This window comes from Mercenaria mercenaria, chromosome 13, assembly GCF_021730395.1.
Source record: "Mercenaria mercenaria strain notata chromosome 13, MADL_Memer_1, whole genome shotgun sequence".
In the NCBI taxonomy this organism is placed as follows: domain Eukaryota; kingdom Metazoa; phylum Mollusca; class Bivalvia; order Venerida; family Veneridae; genus Mercenaria; species Mercenaria mercenaria.
The window spans coordinates 72,974,047-72,991,232 of NC_069373.1; the positions used below are offsets into that span (position 1 = coordinate 72,974,047).

General features: G+C 34.4%; 1 protein-coding gene across 2 annotated transcripts; it reads right to left on the minus strand.

Annotated features, from left to right (window-relative positions):
• Positions 1-2,441: 2,441 nt before the first annotated feature.
• On the minus strand, positions 2,442-16,846 carry LOC123528583 (dipeptidyl peptidase 1-like). 2 transcript variants are annotated; one of them, XM_053522253.1, is made up of 9 exons: positions 16,689-16,846; positions 14,049-14,214; positions 12,796-12,893; positions 11,306-11,508; positions 10,060-10,254; positions 8,275-8,393; positions 7,240-7,371; positions 5,932-6,103; positions 2,442-3,523 (listed from the first exon to the last, which is right to left on the minus strand). In XM_053522253.1, the coding sequence occupies exons 2-9, from the start codon at positions 14,212-14,214 to the stop codon at positions 3,190-3,192; spliced, it is 1,419 nt and encodes a 472-aa protein (XP_053378228.1). In that variant the 5' UTR covers positions 16,689-16,846; the 3' UTR covers positions 2,442-3,189. The 2 variants fall into 2 exon arrangements, with proteins under 2 accessions (XP_053378228.1, XP_053378229.1); XM_053522254.1 differs by lacking the exon at positions 16,689-16,846 and adding an exon at positions 16,371-16,522.
• Between the last annotated feature and the right edge of the window lie 340 nt (positions 16,847-17,186).

The following is a 17,186-nucleotide window of genomic DNA, read 5'->3' on the forward strand; positions in this document are numbered from 1 at the left end:
TCCAACATACATCTGCAGTAAACAGGGGTGTCCAAAATACATCTACAATAAACAGGGGTGTCCAAAAAACAATATATCTGATCAACAGGGGTGTCCAAAATATATCTAAAATAAACAGGGGTATCCAAAATACATCTGATAAATAGGGGTGTCCAATATACATCTGATAAACAGGGGTGTCCAAAATATATCTAAAAAAAACAGGGGTGTTCAAACTATATATACAATAAAAAGGTGTCCAAACTATATCTACAGTAAACAGGGGTGTCCAATATACATCTGATAAACAAGGGGGTCCAAGATATATCTAAAATAAACAGGGGTGTCTAAAATAAATGGGTGTCCATTATACATCTGCAGTAAATAGGAATGTCCAGTATATACATCTGCAGTAAATAGAAGTGTCCATTATACATCTGCAGTAAATAGGGGTGTCCATTATACATCTGCAGTAAACAGGGGTGTCCATTATACAACTGCAGTAAATAGGAATGTCCATTACACATGTGCAGTAAATAGGAGTGTCCATTATACATCTGCAGTAAATACGAGTGTCCATTATAGGAGTGTCCATTATACATCTGCAGTAAATAGAAGTGTCCATTATACATCTGCAATAAATAGGAGTGTCCATTATACATCTGCAGTAAGTAGGGGTGTCCATTATATATCTGCAGTGAATAGGAATGTCCAATTTACACCTGTAATAATAGGAGTGTCCATTATATATCTGCAGTTAATAGGAATGTCCATTATATATCTGCAGTAAATAGGAATGTATAGGAATGTCCATTATATATCTGCAGTAAATAGGAATGTCCATTATATATCTGCAGTAAATAGGAGTGTCCATTATACATCTGCAGTAAATAGGAATGTCCATTATATATCTGCAGTAAATAGGAATGTCCATTATATATCAGCAGTAAACAGGAAAGTCGATGATATATCTGCAGTAAACTGGGGTGGTGTCCATTATACATCTGCAGTAAATAGGGGTGTCCATTCTATATCTGCAGTAAATAGGGGTGTTGATTATACATCTGCAGTTAATAGGGGTGTCCATTATACATCTGCAGTAAATAGGAATGTCCAATTTACAACTGTCGTAATAGGAGTGTTCATTATATATCTGCAGTAAATAGGAATGTCCATTATACATCTGTAGTAATAGGGGTGTCCATTATATATCTGCAGTAAATAGGAATGTCCAATTTACATCTGTAGTAAATAGGAGTGTCCATTATATATCTGCAGTAAATAGGAATGTCCAATTTACATCATATATCTGCAGTAAATAGGGGCATCCATTACATATATCTGCAGTAAATAGGAGTGTCCATTATACAGCTGCAGTAAATAGGAATGTCCATTATACATCTGCAGTAAATAGGAGTGTCCATTATACATCTGCAGTAAATAGGGGTGTCCATTATATATCTGCAGTAAATAGGAGTGTCCATTATACATCTGCAGTAAGAAGGGATGTCCATTATATATCTGCAGTAATAGGAATGTCCAATTTACCCTGTAAATAGGAGTGTCCAATTTATATATCTGCAGTTAAATAGGGAATGTCCATTATATATCTGCAGTAATAGGAATGTATAGGAATGTCCATTATATTCTGTAGTAAATAGGAATGTCCATTATATATCTGCAGTAAATAGGAGTGTCCATTATACATCTGCAGTAAATAGGAATGTCCATTATATATCTGCAGTAAATAGGAATGTCCATTATATATCAGCAGTAAACAGGAAAGTCGATGATATATCTGCAGTAAACTGGGGTGGTGTCCATTATACATCTACAGTAAATAGGGGTGTCCATTATATATCTGCAGTAAATAGGAATGTCCATAATATATATGCAGTAAATAGTAGTGTCCATTATACATCTGCAGTAAATAGGAATGTCCATAATATATATGCAGTAAATAGGAGTGTCCATTATACATCTGCAGTAAATAGGAGTGTCCATTATATATCTGCAGTAAATAGGAATGTCCATAATATATATGCAGTAAATAGGAGTGTCCATTATACATCTGCAGCAGTAAATAGGAATGTCCATTATACATCTGCAATAAATAGGAGTGTCCATTATATATCTGCAATAAATAGGAGTGTCCATTATATATCTGCAGTAAATAGGAGTGTCCATTATATATCCTAAGTAAATATGAATGTCCATTATACATCTGCAGTAAATTGGAGTGTCCATTATACAGCTGCAGTAAATAGGAATGTCCATAATACATCTACAATATACTGGGATATCCAATTACTGTAACCAGAGCCACTTGCTTTCTGCAAGTGGACTGTATTGCTCATTCACCAACTTTTCCAATTAGACAACTATTCAATGCATGTACTTATACCTATGTCTTGTGTATTATAAGAGTTATTTTGAATGACCCTTTAATATAACAAGCTAGATTTTTTTTCCTGAAAAATATAATTTTATTTCTGTATTAAAGCACAAGTATACATTTTACTGAAAATATTAGCACGTGATATCCAATAGCTATAATGAGTAAATATATAAATTATTTCACAGTTCAAAAATCACAAATATACATATACAATCAAATATAATAACAATCATCACTGTCAACCTTTGGTTGAAAAAGGAAACACTTGCCTACAATTTAAACATATAAAGATGTAATATAAAAATATAATAGTATAAATACATGTTAACACATCTACGAACCTTAGAGTTAAAATGGCACAACAAAAGTCTTAGTACATTAAAGAGACCAATTTATATCTGCATAAATATGCACCATCTAGTGTGTTTAACAAGCTGACAGTTTGTAAATATTATGTCCAAATTCCTCAAAACTATTCACAGTTAGCAAATAACTAATCAATTTCAGATTATAGAAGTGTAGTTTTATTATTCTTATCAATTAAATGTTCCTTTCGAGACAAGCCTTTGATTTATTTTGACAGTTTCAACCAATAAATATTTGATTCCTGCTTGATATTCTACCAGAGAACAATGGCAGACGTTTGATATATGGGAATGAGCATTGCATTCTATATACATACCTAATTCTTAACACAAGCAATTTTGTTTGACACTATTATTAAGAAAAGTTATTTTCAAGTGTCTTCGAGCTGGAAATGAAGGATTTAAAGGTACTTCCTATTTTAGAACATATTATAACTGCCTTCAAATTTACATTATTGGGAATGACTGAACGGCGATACTCTCAATACTGCACTCGTCTACTCCACGTCGGATACGGAAATAGCCATCCTCGCCCCAGCTTTCACCCCAGCTATTTTTAACGATCCAATAATCCTCTGGCCCATTTGGACTGTTCGTGTCGGTTCCGTAACCCACCAGTAAAACTGCGTGGTTTGTTATTTCAAACGGGTTGAACCTATCCAAAAGTCCCGTGTGATGGTATATGCCAGACTTGTAGTGAAAGAAGTCATTATAAACTTCAAAAGCAACTGCCATTGGTCCATTCTTGACAAGTTCAATCTTCATCAAGGCTTCATTACACCTGAAATGTTACAGTAAAAACTTAAGATGCTGAAATGTTTTGACACAATAAAAAAAACTTTTACTCAAAACAATGTGATAAATGCACAAACAAATGGTGGTTTTATTTGTTTCACATGTTTTTAAATCCCATGTGAGGCCAGTCTGTTTTGATGTCTGATAATATTTCTATAATATCAGCGCTTATTTTTTTCAATCTCATATGATACTGGAGTTTAAAGCAGTTTTACAAAAAAAGAATTCTATTCATTTTTTGCAAGCAACACTTTTCCATGTTTCACCTCAGCAGTTACCTACTCGTGCGTAGCTTGAGAAAATTACCTGGTCTCTGTGACGCAGGGATGTATGTAAGTTTTGCCAGTTACTTTTGACTCCCGGAAATGGGTCTTCCTCAGTAACATATAGACATGCTTTCAAATATAATGTTTCATATAAAACAATTATAGTAGTCTCCTTTGAAATATTTTTTTAATTGAGATATGGTTCTTTTTAAATCCAAAATTATTATTTTTGCATGGTTACTCAAAAAAAAATTTAATTCAAGTTTCAGAAATAACTATTTTTCATTTACTGTAAATTGCTGCATGTTAGTTCATCAAACGATTTTATGTGCAAATATTTGCATGGTACTGGAAAAGGAAAATCAAGTCTGATAAAGTTTTATGAATATATCATTATCATATTCTTCATAGTAAGAGTATTTACTGCTTTTAAATTTAATTCAGGAGAATATATATTAAAATCAATCGATATCTCACAGTAGATTTCTTTAATCTCAGACTAACTATTCAGAGATAAATATGTAGCAAATTTAAAAAAATTTATGACAATGTGACATTACGCTCCATAGAATCCATCGATTACTCGATCTGGGTAGGTAATCAATTCGGACAAATCTTTCTTGGTGAGCTGAATCCTTTCCTGTATGGATCTAAGTCTTATTGTACAACAAAATTTCTGGATATTTCCCTATCAAATAGGAAAGCCTCCTTCGCAGCCTAAATTCAAAACAAAAAGAAATTTGTTCATAAACTGTTTGGGTGCCATCAGAAACATTGTAGTCAGGATGGAAAATTGGCAGTTCAAAGTTAGGTTTAATTAATTATCATCTGATTTAAATTTTTGTACAAGTTGTTCTAAAATACAAATACATACAATACAAGTCTTGTGGATCGACAACTAAAAGCTCATATATTGCTCCCTTTGGGGACATAACTTAATGATATCACATTAGCAGCAACCATTAAAAAACCTCTTTGGTACATGTGTACTGACTTGAAGTTGAAATATAAATATACAATGCAGAGTGCTGTAGTGTGTGCTACTGGTAAATAGTATTTTTCAACAGCTTTCAGTCACATAAATAATGTGTACTTGTAGCAGGAATGTGCAAATGACCAATTTTATGGTGTTACACAGTTGGAATTCGCCATTGTAGAAATAACCAAATCCTTATACTAAAAACTGCTTGTGAACAAGCTGTACTATCATCTAATTTTGAGCCCAGCTAGGAGGCTTCTAATACATTTTGAACATGTTGGTTGACGTGGCCAGTTGTCAAACTCCAGTGTACGTACTGTGGCGGTATTCCGGTGGTACTGTGGGTATTCCGTGTGGCTACTGTTGATGGTTTCACCTGTAGGCTACTAAGGCGGTATCCATGATAGCCTACTGTGGCGGATTCCGATGTAGCATGCTGTGACGGTATCCCGCGTAGGTACTGTGACGGTATTCCCGTGTAGTACGGCGTATCCGCAGTAGGCTACTGTGACGGTATTCGCTGTGGCTACTGTGACGTAAAAACAATTTTTGCTAGTGGCATTAAAAACATTTAATTGGTTTTGTAAAAAAATATTACCTGTGAATATTGCGCAGGTATCTACCCAATTCTTGTGGTAAGTTGAACTACTGGCTGGGCATGTATTATTTGACATTACCTCCAGCGGGCTCGTTCCTCATAGCATGATGCGAAGAGCTTCCACAGACTGTAATGTATATAAAACAATTATGGGTTCAAATTCATAATTTTTTAATGGATATGGTTCTTTTTAAATCCAAAATTATTATTTTTGCATGGTTACTCAAAAATAAATTTATTTCAAAAGTTTCCAGAAATAAACCTTGTTTTTAATTTCTGAATTGCCTCCCTTTTATTGTTCATCGAACGATTTACTTAGCAAATATTTCATGGATACTGGAAAAGGAAATCAAAGTCTGATAAAGTTTTCCATGAATATATCATTGTATATTCAACTAAGAGTATTTCTGGCTTTAAAATTCAAGTTGCGGGGGACATAATTTTAAAAATCAAATGATTCTCACAGTAGTTTCTTTAATCTCACTGCTAGACCTATTCAGAGATAAATATGTAGGCAAACTTAAAAAAATTTATGACAAACTGTGACATACGCTCCATAGAATCCTCCGATATACTCGTATCTTGTAGAATACATCCTCGGACAATCTTTCTTGGTAGAGCATGCACCATCCTTTCCCTTGTATGGATTGCAGTCTTCAAGTACCAAACCAAAATCTTCTGCATACTTTCCACCTATCAAATATGGAAAGCCTCCTTCGCAGCCTAATTCAAAAAAAAAAAAAATGTTGCTTCCATAAATCTGTTTTGCCATCAGATACAATTTGTAGTCAGCGAGAAAATGAAGTTCAAAGTTTGGTTTAAATTTATTTATTCATCATGACTTTAAATTTTTTCGTACAAGGTATTTCTCATAAAATATACACATACATACAATAATCGAGACTTGTGGATTGAAACTTAAAAACCTCACTATAATTCTCTCCACTTGTAGGTAAAACAAGGAGCTGCGTTTCAATAAACGCTTGATGCCCCCAGTGGCATCCTTGTCAATAGATTTTGCACCTAAGTCCAAAACGAGGTCAAGGTCAAGGTCAAACTGAGGTCAGGTGATGTTTGAAGATGAGGAATGGTTACATCTGTATTAGTATCAATTCATTCTTGTAAGGGGTACTGATGCTAGACAAAACGGTCCCATTTGGTTAACCAAGAGATGGCCCATATAAAGCAACCTAAGTCCAAAATGAGGTCAGGGTCAAACTGAGGTCAGGTGATGTCTGAAGATGAGGAATGGTCACAGGTTACATCTGCATTAGTATCAAGTCATTCTAGTAAGGGGTATTGATGCTAGACAAAACGATCCCATTTGGTTAACCTTGTACAGACGGACAGACAGTATAATCAATATATGCCTCCCAGTAGATGCTGGGTGCATAAAAAATGATTTTTGTATAAGCAGCAAACAAAAAATTCCTCCTTGTACATGTGTAATGGAATTGCAGGGAAACAAAATAATATCCAATTCAGTGTGTGTGGTTTGTGCACTTGCGTGTTTGGGTTTAGTTTCTTTTTCAACAATTTTTCAGTTATATAGACAACCATGTGTACTTGTAGCAGTGAGGGCAATGCCTAACTTCATAGTGCTGCCTCAATGGAATATCACCACATAAACAGGTGACATGATACCCCATCCAGTCACATTACACTTATACTGGGCTGACCAGTCCTTGTACTATCCTCTTAATGCTGAGCTCCAAGCGAGGTAGCCACTTATACCATTTTTCATGTATGTCATGCATGAACCCATGACCACCCACACTATGCTACCGAGGCGGAATAATATCCAGTTCAATGTAATGGCATTAATTATTCATATGAGTTGTTGTTAAAAGAAATATTACCCTGTGAATATTCGCTACATTCTACAATATCTTGTGGTGAGAACACTGGCTGGGCTGTATTATTTGACATTACCCTCCAGCGGGCCTCGTTCATTCCCATAGCACTGAATGCAAAGCAGCTTCCACAGGAGCCTGTAATGTATATACACATCATATTTTTAAAGGGTTCAAATTTTCATGTTTTAATTTTTTTTTCAACTGATTTTACAGTGGTCTGACATAAATTTTCATGCAGGATTAAAAAATAAATTTTAGTGTCTAAGATGTATAAGCTTCTGAACAAAACTGTATCAGCAGAAGTTTACAATGTACTTGGAAAACATTTTATTATGTTTGAAAGCTTGAACCATCATGTGATTAACACATTAATGCATTCAGATCTCAAGTTCTCTGGCAATAAAGACAGATTAATCTGGAAAAATATATTCTGAAAATAAATGGAAACAATATACTTTTCCTTTAACAGGTCATTGCCCAGTTTGCACGTCTTTTATGAAAAAAACACTTTTATTGGTGTGACAAACATTTTAGAATTTTAGAACATTTATCATCATTCACAATACTACAGCAAAACATAGATCATTACAGATTGCAAGATAACAAGCCAAATACTTCATGCATCGAGTGTTTGAGTTATCAGACACAGAAAATATAAAATTAAGGTGACTGGCTGGGACCAATCCACATGAATTGCTTGAGTGAGCCCGGGTGCTCCTCTTACCGATGCTTGAGTGAGCAGTACAGTACATTACAGTTCGTGGGCATAAAATTTCATGTTTATTTTTTTATGTTTATTTTTTTTTTAAATATTAATTCATGGATTTCAATATTTCAAGATAAACAAATGGTTATTACATTTGTTAGCTGGGTTTTAGTGTCATGGATTGACCCTACCATGACATCCACAAAAACTAGTCCCCCACCACGCCCCTAATATAAACAAACAATTTCACAGCATATACCACCATTATCAGTCTCTCCATGTAGCAACCACATGGCTGTACAGTAAAAGACCGTAGAGAAAATGGCACTCACCTTGATTTCGTACGGGAGACACGTAGTTAATACCATTCATTTTCCTCCAGTCAAATTCTACGGGCAGACTGGCAGCTAGACGTTTATGCTTCGCAGACACAGGTGCTGGTTTCGGGATACTGGAAATTGTAAGAAGAAACACCTCATAAAAGAAAATTAACCCCGTAATGTTACGACCATTAAACCTAGGGCTTCCATTGTTAACTAAGATACCTATATAAGATACTTTCAAAAAATACTTAGAAAACAGTAATTTTCAAGAGGGACTACTTTTCTGTGGATTTTATTATGTTTGTGTCAATCCAAGAAATCAAATCCTTACAACAAAAAAAAACAACACAAAAAACTGCCATGGACACCACCTTCAAAACTTGAAATCCCTGAGATATCCTAAACAAATTTTGTGCTTTCACAAAGCAATAAGCATTAATTGTTTTAAAACAAAATGAAAAAAATATGAAGTATAAAAGGTAACAATATTAAGATTTTCCTAGATTATTAATGTGCATGTTAGCTCTTAGTTGTTTAATATCTGTATCAGTATTATTGTTACAACAGTTGTTCCATCTGAGATGCTGTATTTACTTCAAATGGATTTTGCCAATCCTTGACCACAGGAGGTGTGCAAGCAATGTTGGGCGGTTAAAACCGCCCCCGGTTTTAACCGGTTAAAACCACCCCGGTCAATACTCCCTGAAGTGGTCAAATCGGTCAATACTGGTTGATTGGTCAATACCGGCCAATTAGTCAACACTGACTGTTAAGATATTTTGCAAAGTTTATAAACAATTAAATAATGACTGTTTAAGAGCATTTAGGGCTTGATTAAGGAGAATACAGGCATTATTATTTAGTTAAAGCAACCTAATCAGTACTCCAAAAATGGTCAGAAGTGGTTGAATTTTTTTAACATTTTCTGTAAAAATATATTATTTTTCTACAAAAATGTCACAATAAGTGGAAAAACTGCTACTTTAACTGAACTTTAATTCATAAACTGTAGCAGTAAGTGTTTGATTGACAAGTGATAATCTATTTTTACTGATCTGGTATAAATAAGTTAATGAAAAATTGCTGTGAACACCTGGACCCTTTCATGGAAGTGGTTTGAGTTTTGAGAGCAGTTGTCACATTGCCTAATTGACACCATGTCTTACAATATACAATAGGTATGTTGCTGGCCTGTTTATCTAGTCACTAATTAGCTGCATGATCAATAATCCCACTGTATTAATCTCAATGCTTGAACATGGTACTTTATATTAAAAATAAGTAATGCAATCAAAGTATTCAATTGACCAGTATTGACCACTACATATTCTTATCAGGAATATTGCATAGGACCAAAATTTGAATTGACCATTGTATAAACTAGTACTGACCAGTCTAGGTATATTGTCCAAAATGGAGCCTGACCAAGAAACATTGCCAAAGACCAAAGATGAATCGACCAGTATTGACCACTATACTTTTTATTGAACAAAACTTTATATTATTCTAATTGCTTTATTATTTTTATATTACTATTACAGCCTGTGCTAATCAGTGAATGTACATTATATAAAAGTGTTGAATAAACCAGTAATGACCAACCAAGAATAACCCTAGTATTGAATCGACCGGTATTGACCAGTATTGACCGGTTTTAACCAGTATTGACCACCGGTCCGGTCAATACTCATATTGACCGGCTTTTTGCCAACATTGTGGCAAGAACCAAAATTAATGTGATGCAAGCTACTGTTACAATGACCCTTTTCTAATTTTCAAAATATATCTACTTACTTTGGAATTTTAGACTTTCGTCCACCAGCTCTCTTAATTAAATCTTCAATTTCCATATTCTCATACCCGGGATACTTGACCGCTGTCCATGAGCTTTGCTGGCGATTGATTGCAGTCACAAATCTTGAATCTGACCTAAACTTTTGGTTGCGTTTAATATCAGTCAAGAATGTTGCATTTGGTACATACTTCAACCTAGCATAATTATAAACAGTAATTATATCATGAAAAACACAATACTGCCATGTTGGTTTATTTATTTACAGATGGTCTTCATTTAAAGGTTCAAATAAACATTACGTTTTTTTTTTGTATAATGTCATACAACACAAGAATAGATTGCATGGCAATTTTCCAGCTTTCATGGTGGGGAAAGACACCTGATGCTCCTCTAGGCATTATTTCATGCATGAGCAGGCGCCTGAGTAGAACCACCAACCTTTCATAAACCACACAAATGGCTTTCTCACATGAAAGACTCTTAGCAAGGTTCTAAACCCACAGCAGTGACGGGCAAGTAATTTGTAGTCAGCAGCATTCACAATTTGGTCACAGATCCTCCAAAGTAAATTTCTAAACTGTAATTGGAAACAAGTGCTAGTCAGAGTCAAGTGGTCTCTGTTCACATTATGCCCTCAGCACTGGTTTGAATGTACACTGGGTGGAACTCCCATATGGCAATTGTAGCAGCATGGAAGCATAAATTCACTACATAGCTAAATCGACCTGTATCTGCTTTGTACAACACTTTATTTGTGAAGCAAATAACAAATGAACGGAGATAATAAGTAGACAATAAAAAATGATGTTTGATCCACATTCTCCATTTCAAGGAAGAGGAGTTCTCTTTAAATACATGTAAAGGAAATTTATGTTATACATCTTTTAAAAGATCTTCTTGATAAGCTTTCAATAAATCATGAAAAAAAATAATTTAACACATGTGTTTTCCATAACAAAATTTAGCCATTTTGAATATCAAAGAAGTTTTAAATTTTGGCTTTATTTGTTAATGGACTGTTATAATAAAGCTTTTAAAACATCTTGTAAGCATAAAAGTAACATTACTGTGTCAAAAAATGGTAAAATCTTTAAATAGTTTTCTCAAACTTGTGATTTGGCCTGATCTTTAAACAGGGATTCAATGACATTATTCAACGTATCTTTAACATTCAAAAAGTTCCACCTTTAGAATGAAACATAACTTATATTTAGATCTTAATTTCAATAACTATAAATAACTTACGCTGTGGTCAAATTAGTTTTGCTAACTTTTTTGACAGGATTCTGCTCCTGCTTCATTCCAGAATAGCAAGCCCAGTTTCTTCCCAACACATCATGTGACCATCCAGGCATCGTCTTATCACATATGCTCTCCACTGTTGATCCTGACTGCTTGTACATAGAGAAGGCAAAGAACTTTCTCCCACCAATAACAACCTCAAATCCCTGGTGAAAGATAAAACAACACTTTGTGACTTATAAAATTTACTATTCTTAAGAAGGTTATCCAGAATATGACCTATTTCTCACTCCTTTTATGCTATTTAAGGTAGTGGACCTGTAACGGTAGATTGTAATTTCGTGCGATTACGTATTTCGTCTTTCATTTCACTTTCAGCATTCTTCGACCCTTAATGTAGCTCATACGAGCAACGGTTTCTGTAACAACCAGTATGACAAAATCACACATGTATAAAATGTAATCCCACAAAAATTTCAGACTGTCATTAATTAATTTACTGACTGAACAGCGAACAGTGCAGACCATGATTAGCCTACACGGATGTGCAGGCTAATCTTGGTCTGCACTGGTCGCAAAGGCAGAATCACTTGCCACCAGCAGGCTAAAAGTTAAACAAAAGTTCTGAACTCCAGTCAAAACTTACTGAAGACCTTCCTTGTGCAATACTGTATTACTTAAAATATGAATACAAAGGCCGGTTACTTTCAAGCAGTGTCAAGTTCAATCCTTCATACTGACTTGAATTATACATTATAGTATACTATATAGTAATAATGTAGCAAAGATATGCGTTCAATATGCATACCATATATGACAATAAGAAATTAATGAAATAGGATGGATTTGCATCTACTGACAATTCTAAATATCAATACTGGTTGCATTAGAAAGGGTTCAGGCTATTTTCATCACATTTCGCAATTCGTAGCTTCACTGCTCATTCAAAAGAATATACACACTTTTTCAAATAATAAGTTGTGACTTTCTTATCCATCTCTGTGTAGAATCTTTACTGATACATATAATTTTTTTTTTGTCAATGTAATAATTAGAATTGTATGTTTGCTTGTTTTTGAGTTAGTATTGTTTTTCACAGTATTTCAGTTAATATAACTTGAGGCAGTTAACCTAACCGGTGTTCCTGGATTCTGTACTAAGCTGTTCTTCTCAAGTAACTGCCAATTTTTCGACAAGAATCAGACAAGGAGGAAGAATGATTTCAGACACAATGACTTGTATCAAATCATCAGAGAACATATGTCTTACTGGGGAGTGAACTCATGATTCTATGATGCACTCTCTCTACTGAGCTAAGCGGGCAAGCATGATAATAAGAAATCCCATAACAGACCCTGATCCTTTTAATCAGAGCCAAAAATGTACAAACTCGGTGTATACAGATTGTTATGCAACAGTTTCAGTTTTAAACACAAACAGTTTTAAAGTACTTAACATAATCCTTTAAACTTTAAATTGTACAGAAAGTTTACCTGATTATAGACTAAGGTCCAGAATCCACGATTACCAAACTGGTCTATAGCAAGATTGGGGAAATGCAAACTCACTGTGAGCTGGCTCTCAGCAGGATCTGTAATGAATAGTAAAATTCGTAAAAAGAAATTATCAGATAATCAGTGAAACACTTCGCTCAAGCATAGATAATTAAAGCACCAGGTCTTTCTCAAGCAATTCATTGGACCCCAACTGTTTTCTTTCTATTTCTTATGTTTGGATCACTCGATACTATAAATAACTCAAGTTTTTTGCTCAACCTATTGTGACTTCAAGTGACTGGTGTTTTACTGTATACTCTGTATTCTCTACTTTGCAATTTGTTAGAAGTTTATAATACTTCTTTCCTATCGTGATAGTATTCAAAAGAAGTCATTAAGATAGTTGTAATTTTAGTTGGGCTAGAAACTGCTCACTAAGGGCAAGTAGATTTTACTGGCTACAAGTCCTGCAGGGGAATTGTGGGAAAAAATATTTTACACCTCTGGCCTTTTTTGTTTTATTTATTTATTTATATTTTGTTGGGTTTAATGTCGCACCGACACAATTTTAGGTCATATGGCGGCTTTCCAGCTTTAATGGTGGAGGAAGACCCCAGGTGCCCCTCCGTGCATACTTTCATCACGTGCGGGCACCTGGGTAGAACCACCGACCTTCCGTAAGCCAGCTGGATGGCTTCCTCACGTGAAGAATTCTACGCCCCAAATGAGGTTTCGAACCCACATCGATGCGGGGCAAATGGTTTGAAGTCAACGACTCTAACCACTCGGCCACGGAGGCCCCCTGGCCTTTTTTGACTAGTTCTCGAACAGGATTTTTCAGCTATTCACAGCTACTAGATTTTAAGATTCATACCTTAAATAGTAGAGTAGCATATGTCATCACTTTTTATCTACTTTTGATTAGTCAACATGACCTTTATAAATGACAGCTATGACCCTAAAGTGGTACTTGATTTTAAAATATTTTGATATCAGTGTGAACCAACAATCTCACACAATTCAATACCCTGAGTGAGGATCAACCCACATCAGTACTGGCCAAGTGATTCTAAGTCAGCAACATTAACCACTCAGCCACAGAGGCCCAATATGTAGATAAAAAACTATGGCCAAGTTTGACAGGTCATTAGCTGTAAACGAAGTGAAAACAGAGTGGAAGCATTTCGACACTCAATAGAAAGCATGTATTTAAGCAACAAACATGACAAATAAGTAAAGGTAAACTTTACTGAACACTGAAGGAAAACCACTGCAGTTGACTGTATTGTCATATCCCATCTTCCCAATCTGGAAAATCCATTTTCCTTCAATATCTTCATAGGTACAATTTGCAGGTGTATCTGCAAATACACACACCAGGCCGCAAAGTAATACCAATATCTGCTTCATGGTCATCTGAAATATGCAAAAGGTTATTCTGTTTAAGTAAAATAAAGTCACATTGTCCAATGTTATATATAATTACTGATACGAGTCAAATATGCTGAAAGACATGCTTAAGGGGTTTCATTATGGGTTTAGGGAAATTTCCCACTGCAATAGTGGTCTGAAGCCTGGCTACTTTTCCTGTAGCAAACAAAAGTTCTAATTGGGAGGGCTCCGAGACCGTCATAAAATATTAATAGCAGAGCTATCAGCTCCGCCTTACGGTTAGACGTGTGAAAAAGAAAATGAATATCATGTATACTATCGAGCTGAAAATTTGTGGTACTTTTTGGAATCGGTGTTATTCTGGTTTCTTCCAGTGCACTATGCGCATAGTAATTATCGGAGTCAGTAGACGCTTGTTGTTTATGGATGACAAAAGCGTCTCGCTTACTGCTTTTCACCTTTGAACATTGAATAAAAATGTAAATGAGCGTTTGATAATAAGAAATTAGCGCTAAATATATTTTCTACGTAGAAAAAAATAAAATACAGCATTTTCAATGTGGAACGATTTTTGTCACGCTGCTGTAACTGAAATTTATTATATACATATGTTTGTAAAGTATAACATCATACTTCCACTGAGGCCTAATGCTTGGCGTGCTCGCTTTGCAATCCAGAGGTTGTGAGTTTGATCCTCACCAGAACCAGACATTTTTTTTAAATTTAATTTTTTTTTCTATTTCACTAGTTTTTTTATTGTATTTATCATGTTTATCATGAATTTTGTAAATATTGTAACAAAAGTCATTCATGTGAAAATTTAACAAGCATTTCGTTTTGATGTTAGGTTCCAATGATTGTACTGCCTGTTCAGTAGATATAAACTTTCAAAAAACGTTTTGGAGTCAAAATTAACAGGCACTGAACTCTGAAAAGCACATATTGCTCTTCTTCCCTTTCACATATATTTCATCCACTATCTTAAAACTCACTGACCTGAGTTTAACACTAGGAAAAAAACTATTGGCTATACAAAATAATGAGAATTATCAATAAACATCAAAATGGTTCCTACTACTATCCCTTCTCTATAGAGCTAAAAGATTGATCTTAAAAAATCCATAGACTGTTAACTTAGCAGTTCAGTAAATTAAACAGGGGTATTTCGAGAATTTCTGCAAACTGTGTTTCTCTCTGCGTAAAATTCTGATCATTAACTTTATAAATGGCTTGTCTTTTGAATTAAAACAAGCTTTGTACATGTAAATGATTTCTTGTCATTCTCCCATACCAGACATCTATCATAGCAGTATTTTTGCCTGAAAGTAACTGTAATTGGACAATAATGACATTAAAAAGAATTACAATTATAGTCATTGTCTACGATCCCAGGATTACGTAAATTCTGATCTCTATAAACTTTGGAATTGGAACATGAACTATTTACATTAAGTCCTCATTTCCAAACATTCACAAGAATAGAGACACAGTTTCTTAGTCTATAGGCCTAATGAGATTCTGTTAGGTTTAAAAATTTCACAGTCAAAGCTTTTCCATTTGAAGAAGTTATCATTTGTGACTGGTTTCTATGATAATAATTTATGTAAAATTGTTGATGGAGTATGTTTTAATAATATGAATAACAGAAATTATTCACTTATGTTTTTCTCTCCATCTTGGTGCAGATGTAAATCTATACCAAACTTTCTTTAGTTTAGAATATTTGTCGTGTTTTCACATGTCGAGATTTAATCTTAATGCAGTCTGATACATAACAAACTTATATTGCATTCAGAAATCATGATTTATCATTAATACAAATAACTGTAATAGATCTAATAGAATATAAACTTCCTAAAATGGTTCCATAATTCCAGATATTTGCAGCCACTACAATAACACCACTCCTTTAATTTTTTATGGGGCACTGGTGTTTTTCAAGGGAGCTCTGCCTTTTAGGTAGCACCTAATTTCATATTATGTTAATCCCGTGATAAAAAATGTTTCTTGTAACTTGTATGAACATTTTAGCTTTAAGAATAGTTAACACTTTTTTTAACTTTAATTCTTGCTGATGTTCAAATCTGTAGTTGGACAAATGCATCTGCACATGTTGACAATTGTAACAAATTAAAAATACATGCTGCACAAAACATAAATAAAATACAGAAAATATTCACCTTTTCCAATTATATTATAAACAACATATTAATGCAAAAAGAAAAGGAAAGCTTTATGTATAAAAACAATGAGTGATTATCACATGATAAGTCACAGTGTCAAATGACTTTCAAGAACGTCAGCTGATAGGCCTTCTTCCTCGTCAAATTAATCCTACTAAAATACCGACACAAAATATCATAATCTTCATATATCTTCAATGCAACACTGATTTGTTTGGGTTATTTCAATGAAACAATTACAAAAAATCATTTTTTATAGGTCGAATATATATGACATGGTGTCTTTTAACAATAAATTTAATGTTTTTTTATTACCGATTTTTGCTTCCTGAGTGATACTACGACACCGGTTGCAGTTCGGTTAAAATCCGTATTAAATTCGGAATTTGAGGTTCCGGATACACGGTGGCTATGATCGCGAATACTATCACCTTAGTATACCCGACCCAAATGTGTATCCGTAAAATCAACTAGTGTTTTCAATACATTTACAGTCAAATTAAATCAAGAGTAATAAATTCATTATATTCTAAGCTATATGGCGTTAAGTCCTCAAAATATGTTTGAAATGTGGTAACTGGTAAGGGAGTCTACTTGTTATACGTGATTACATAAGGTCGCACGACCCACACAAGATTGACCTGTGATCACCTGGTCACTCCAAGGGCGGTGAAGTTCTATTTTGGAATAACTGCTATATAAGGGGAAAAAATGCAACAGTTAAGGCGTAAAAAAGAAATGTTTGTTTCCGGTATCCCGACCTACCCTAAATTTTTGGCCCTACCCTAAATGTTTTTATGGCCTTGGAGAGGG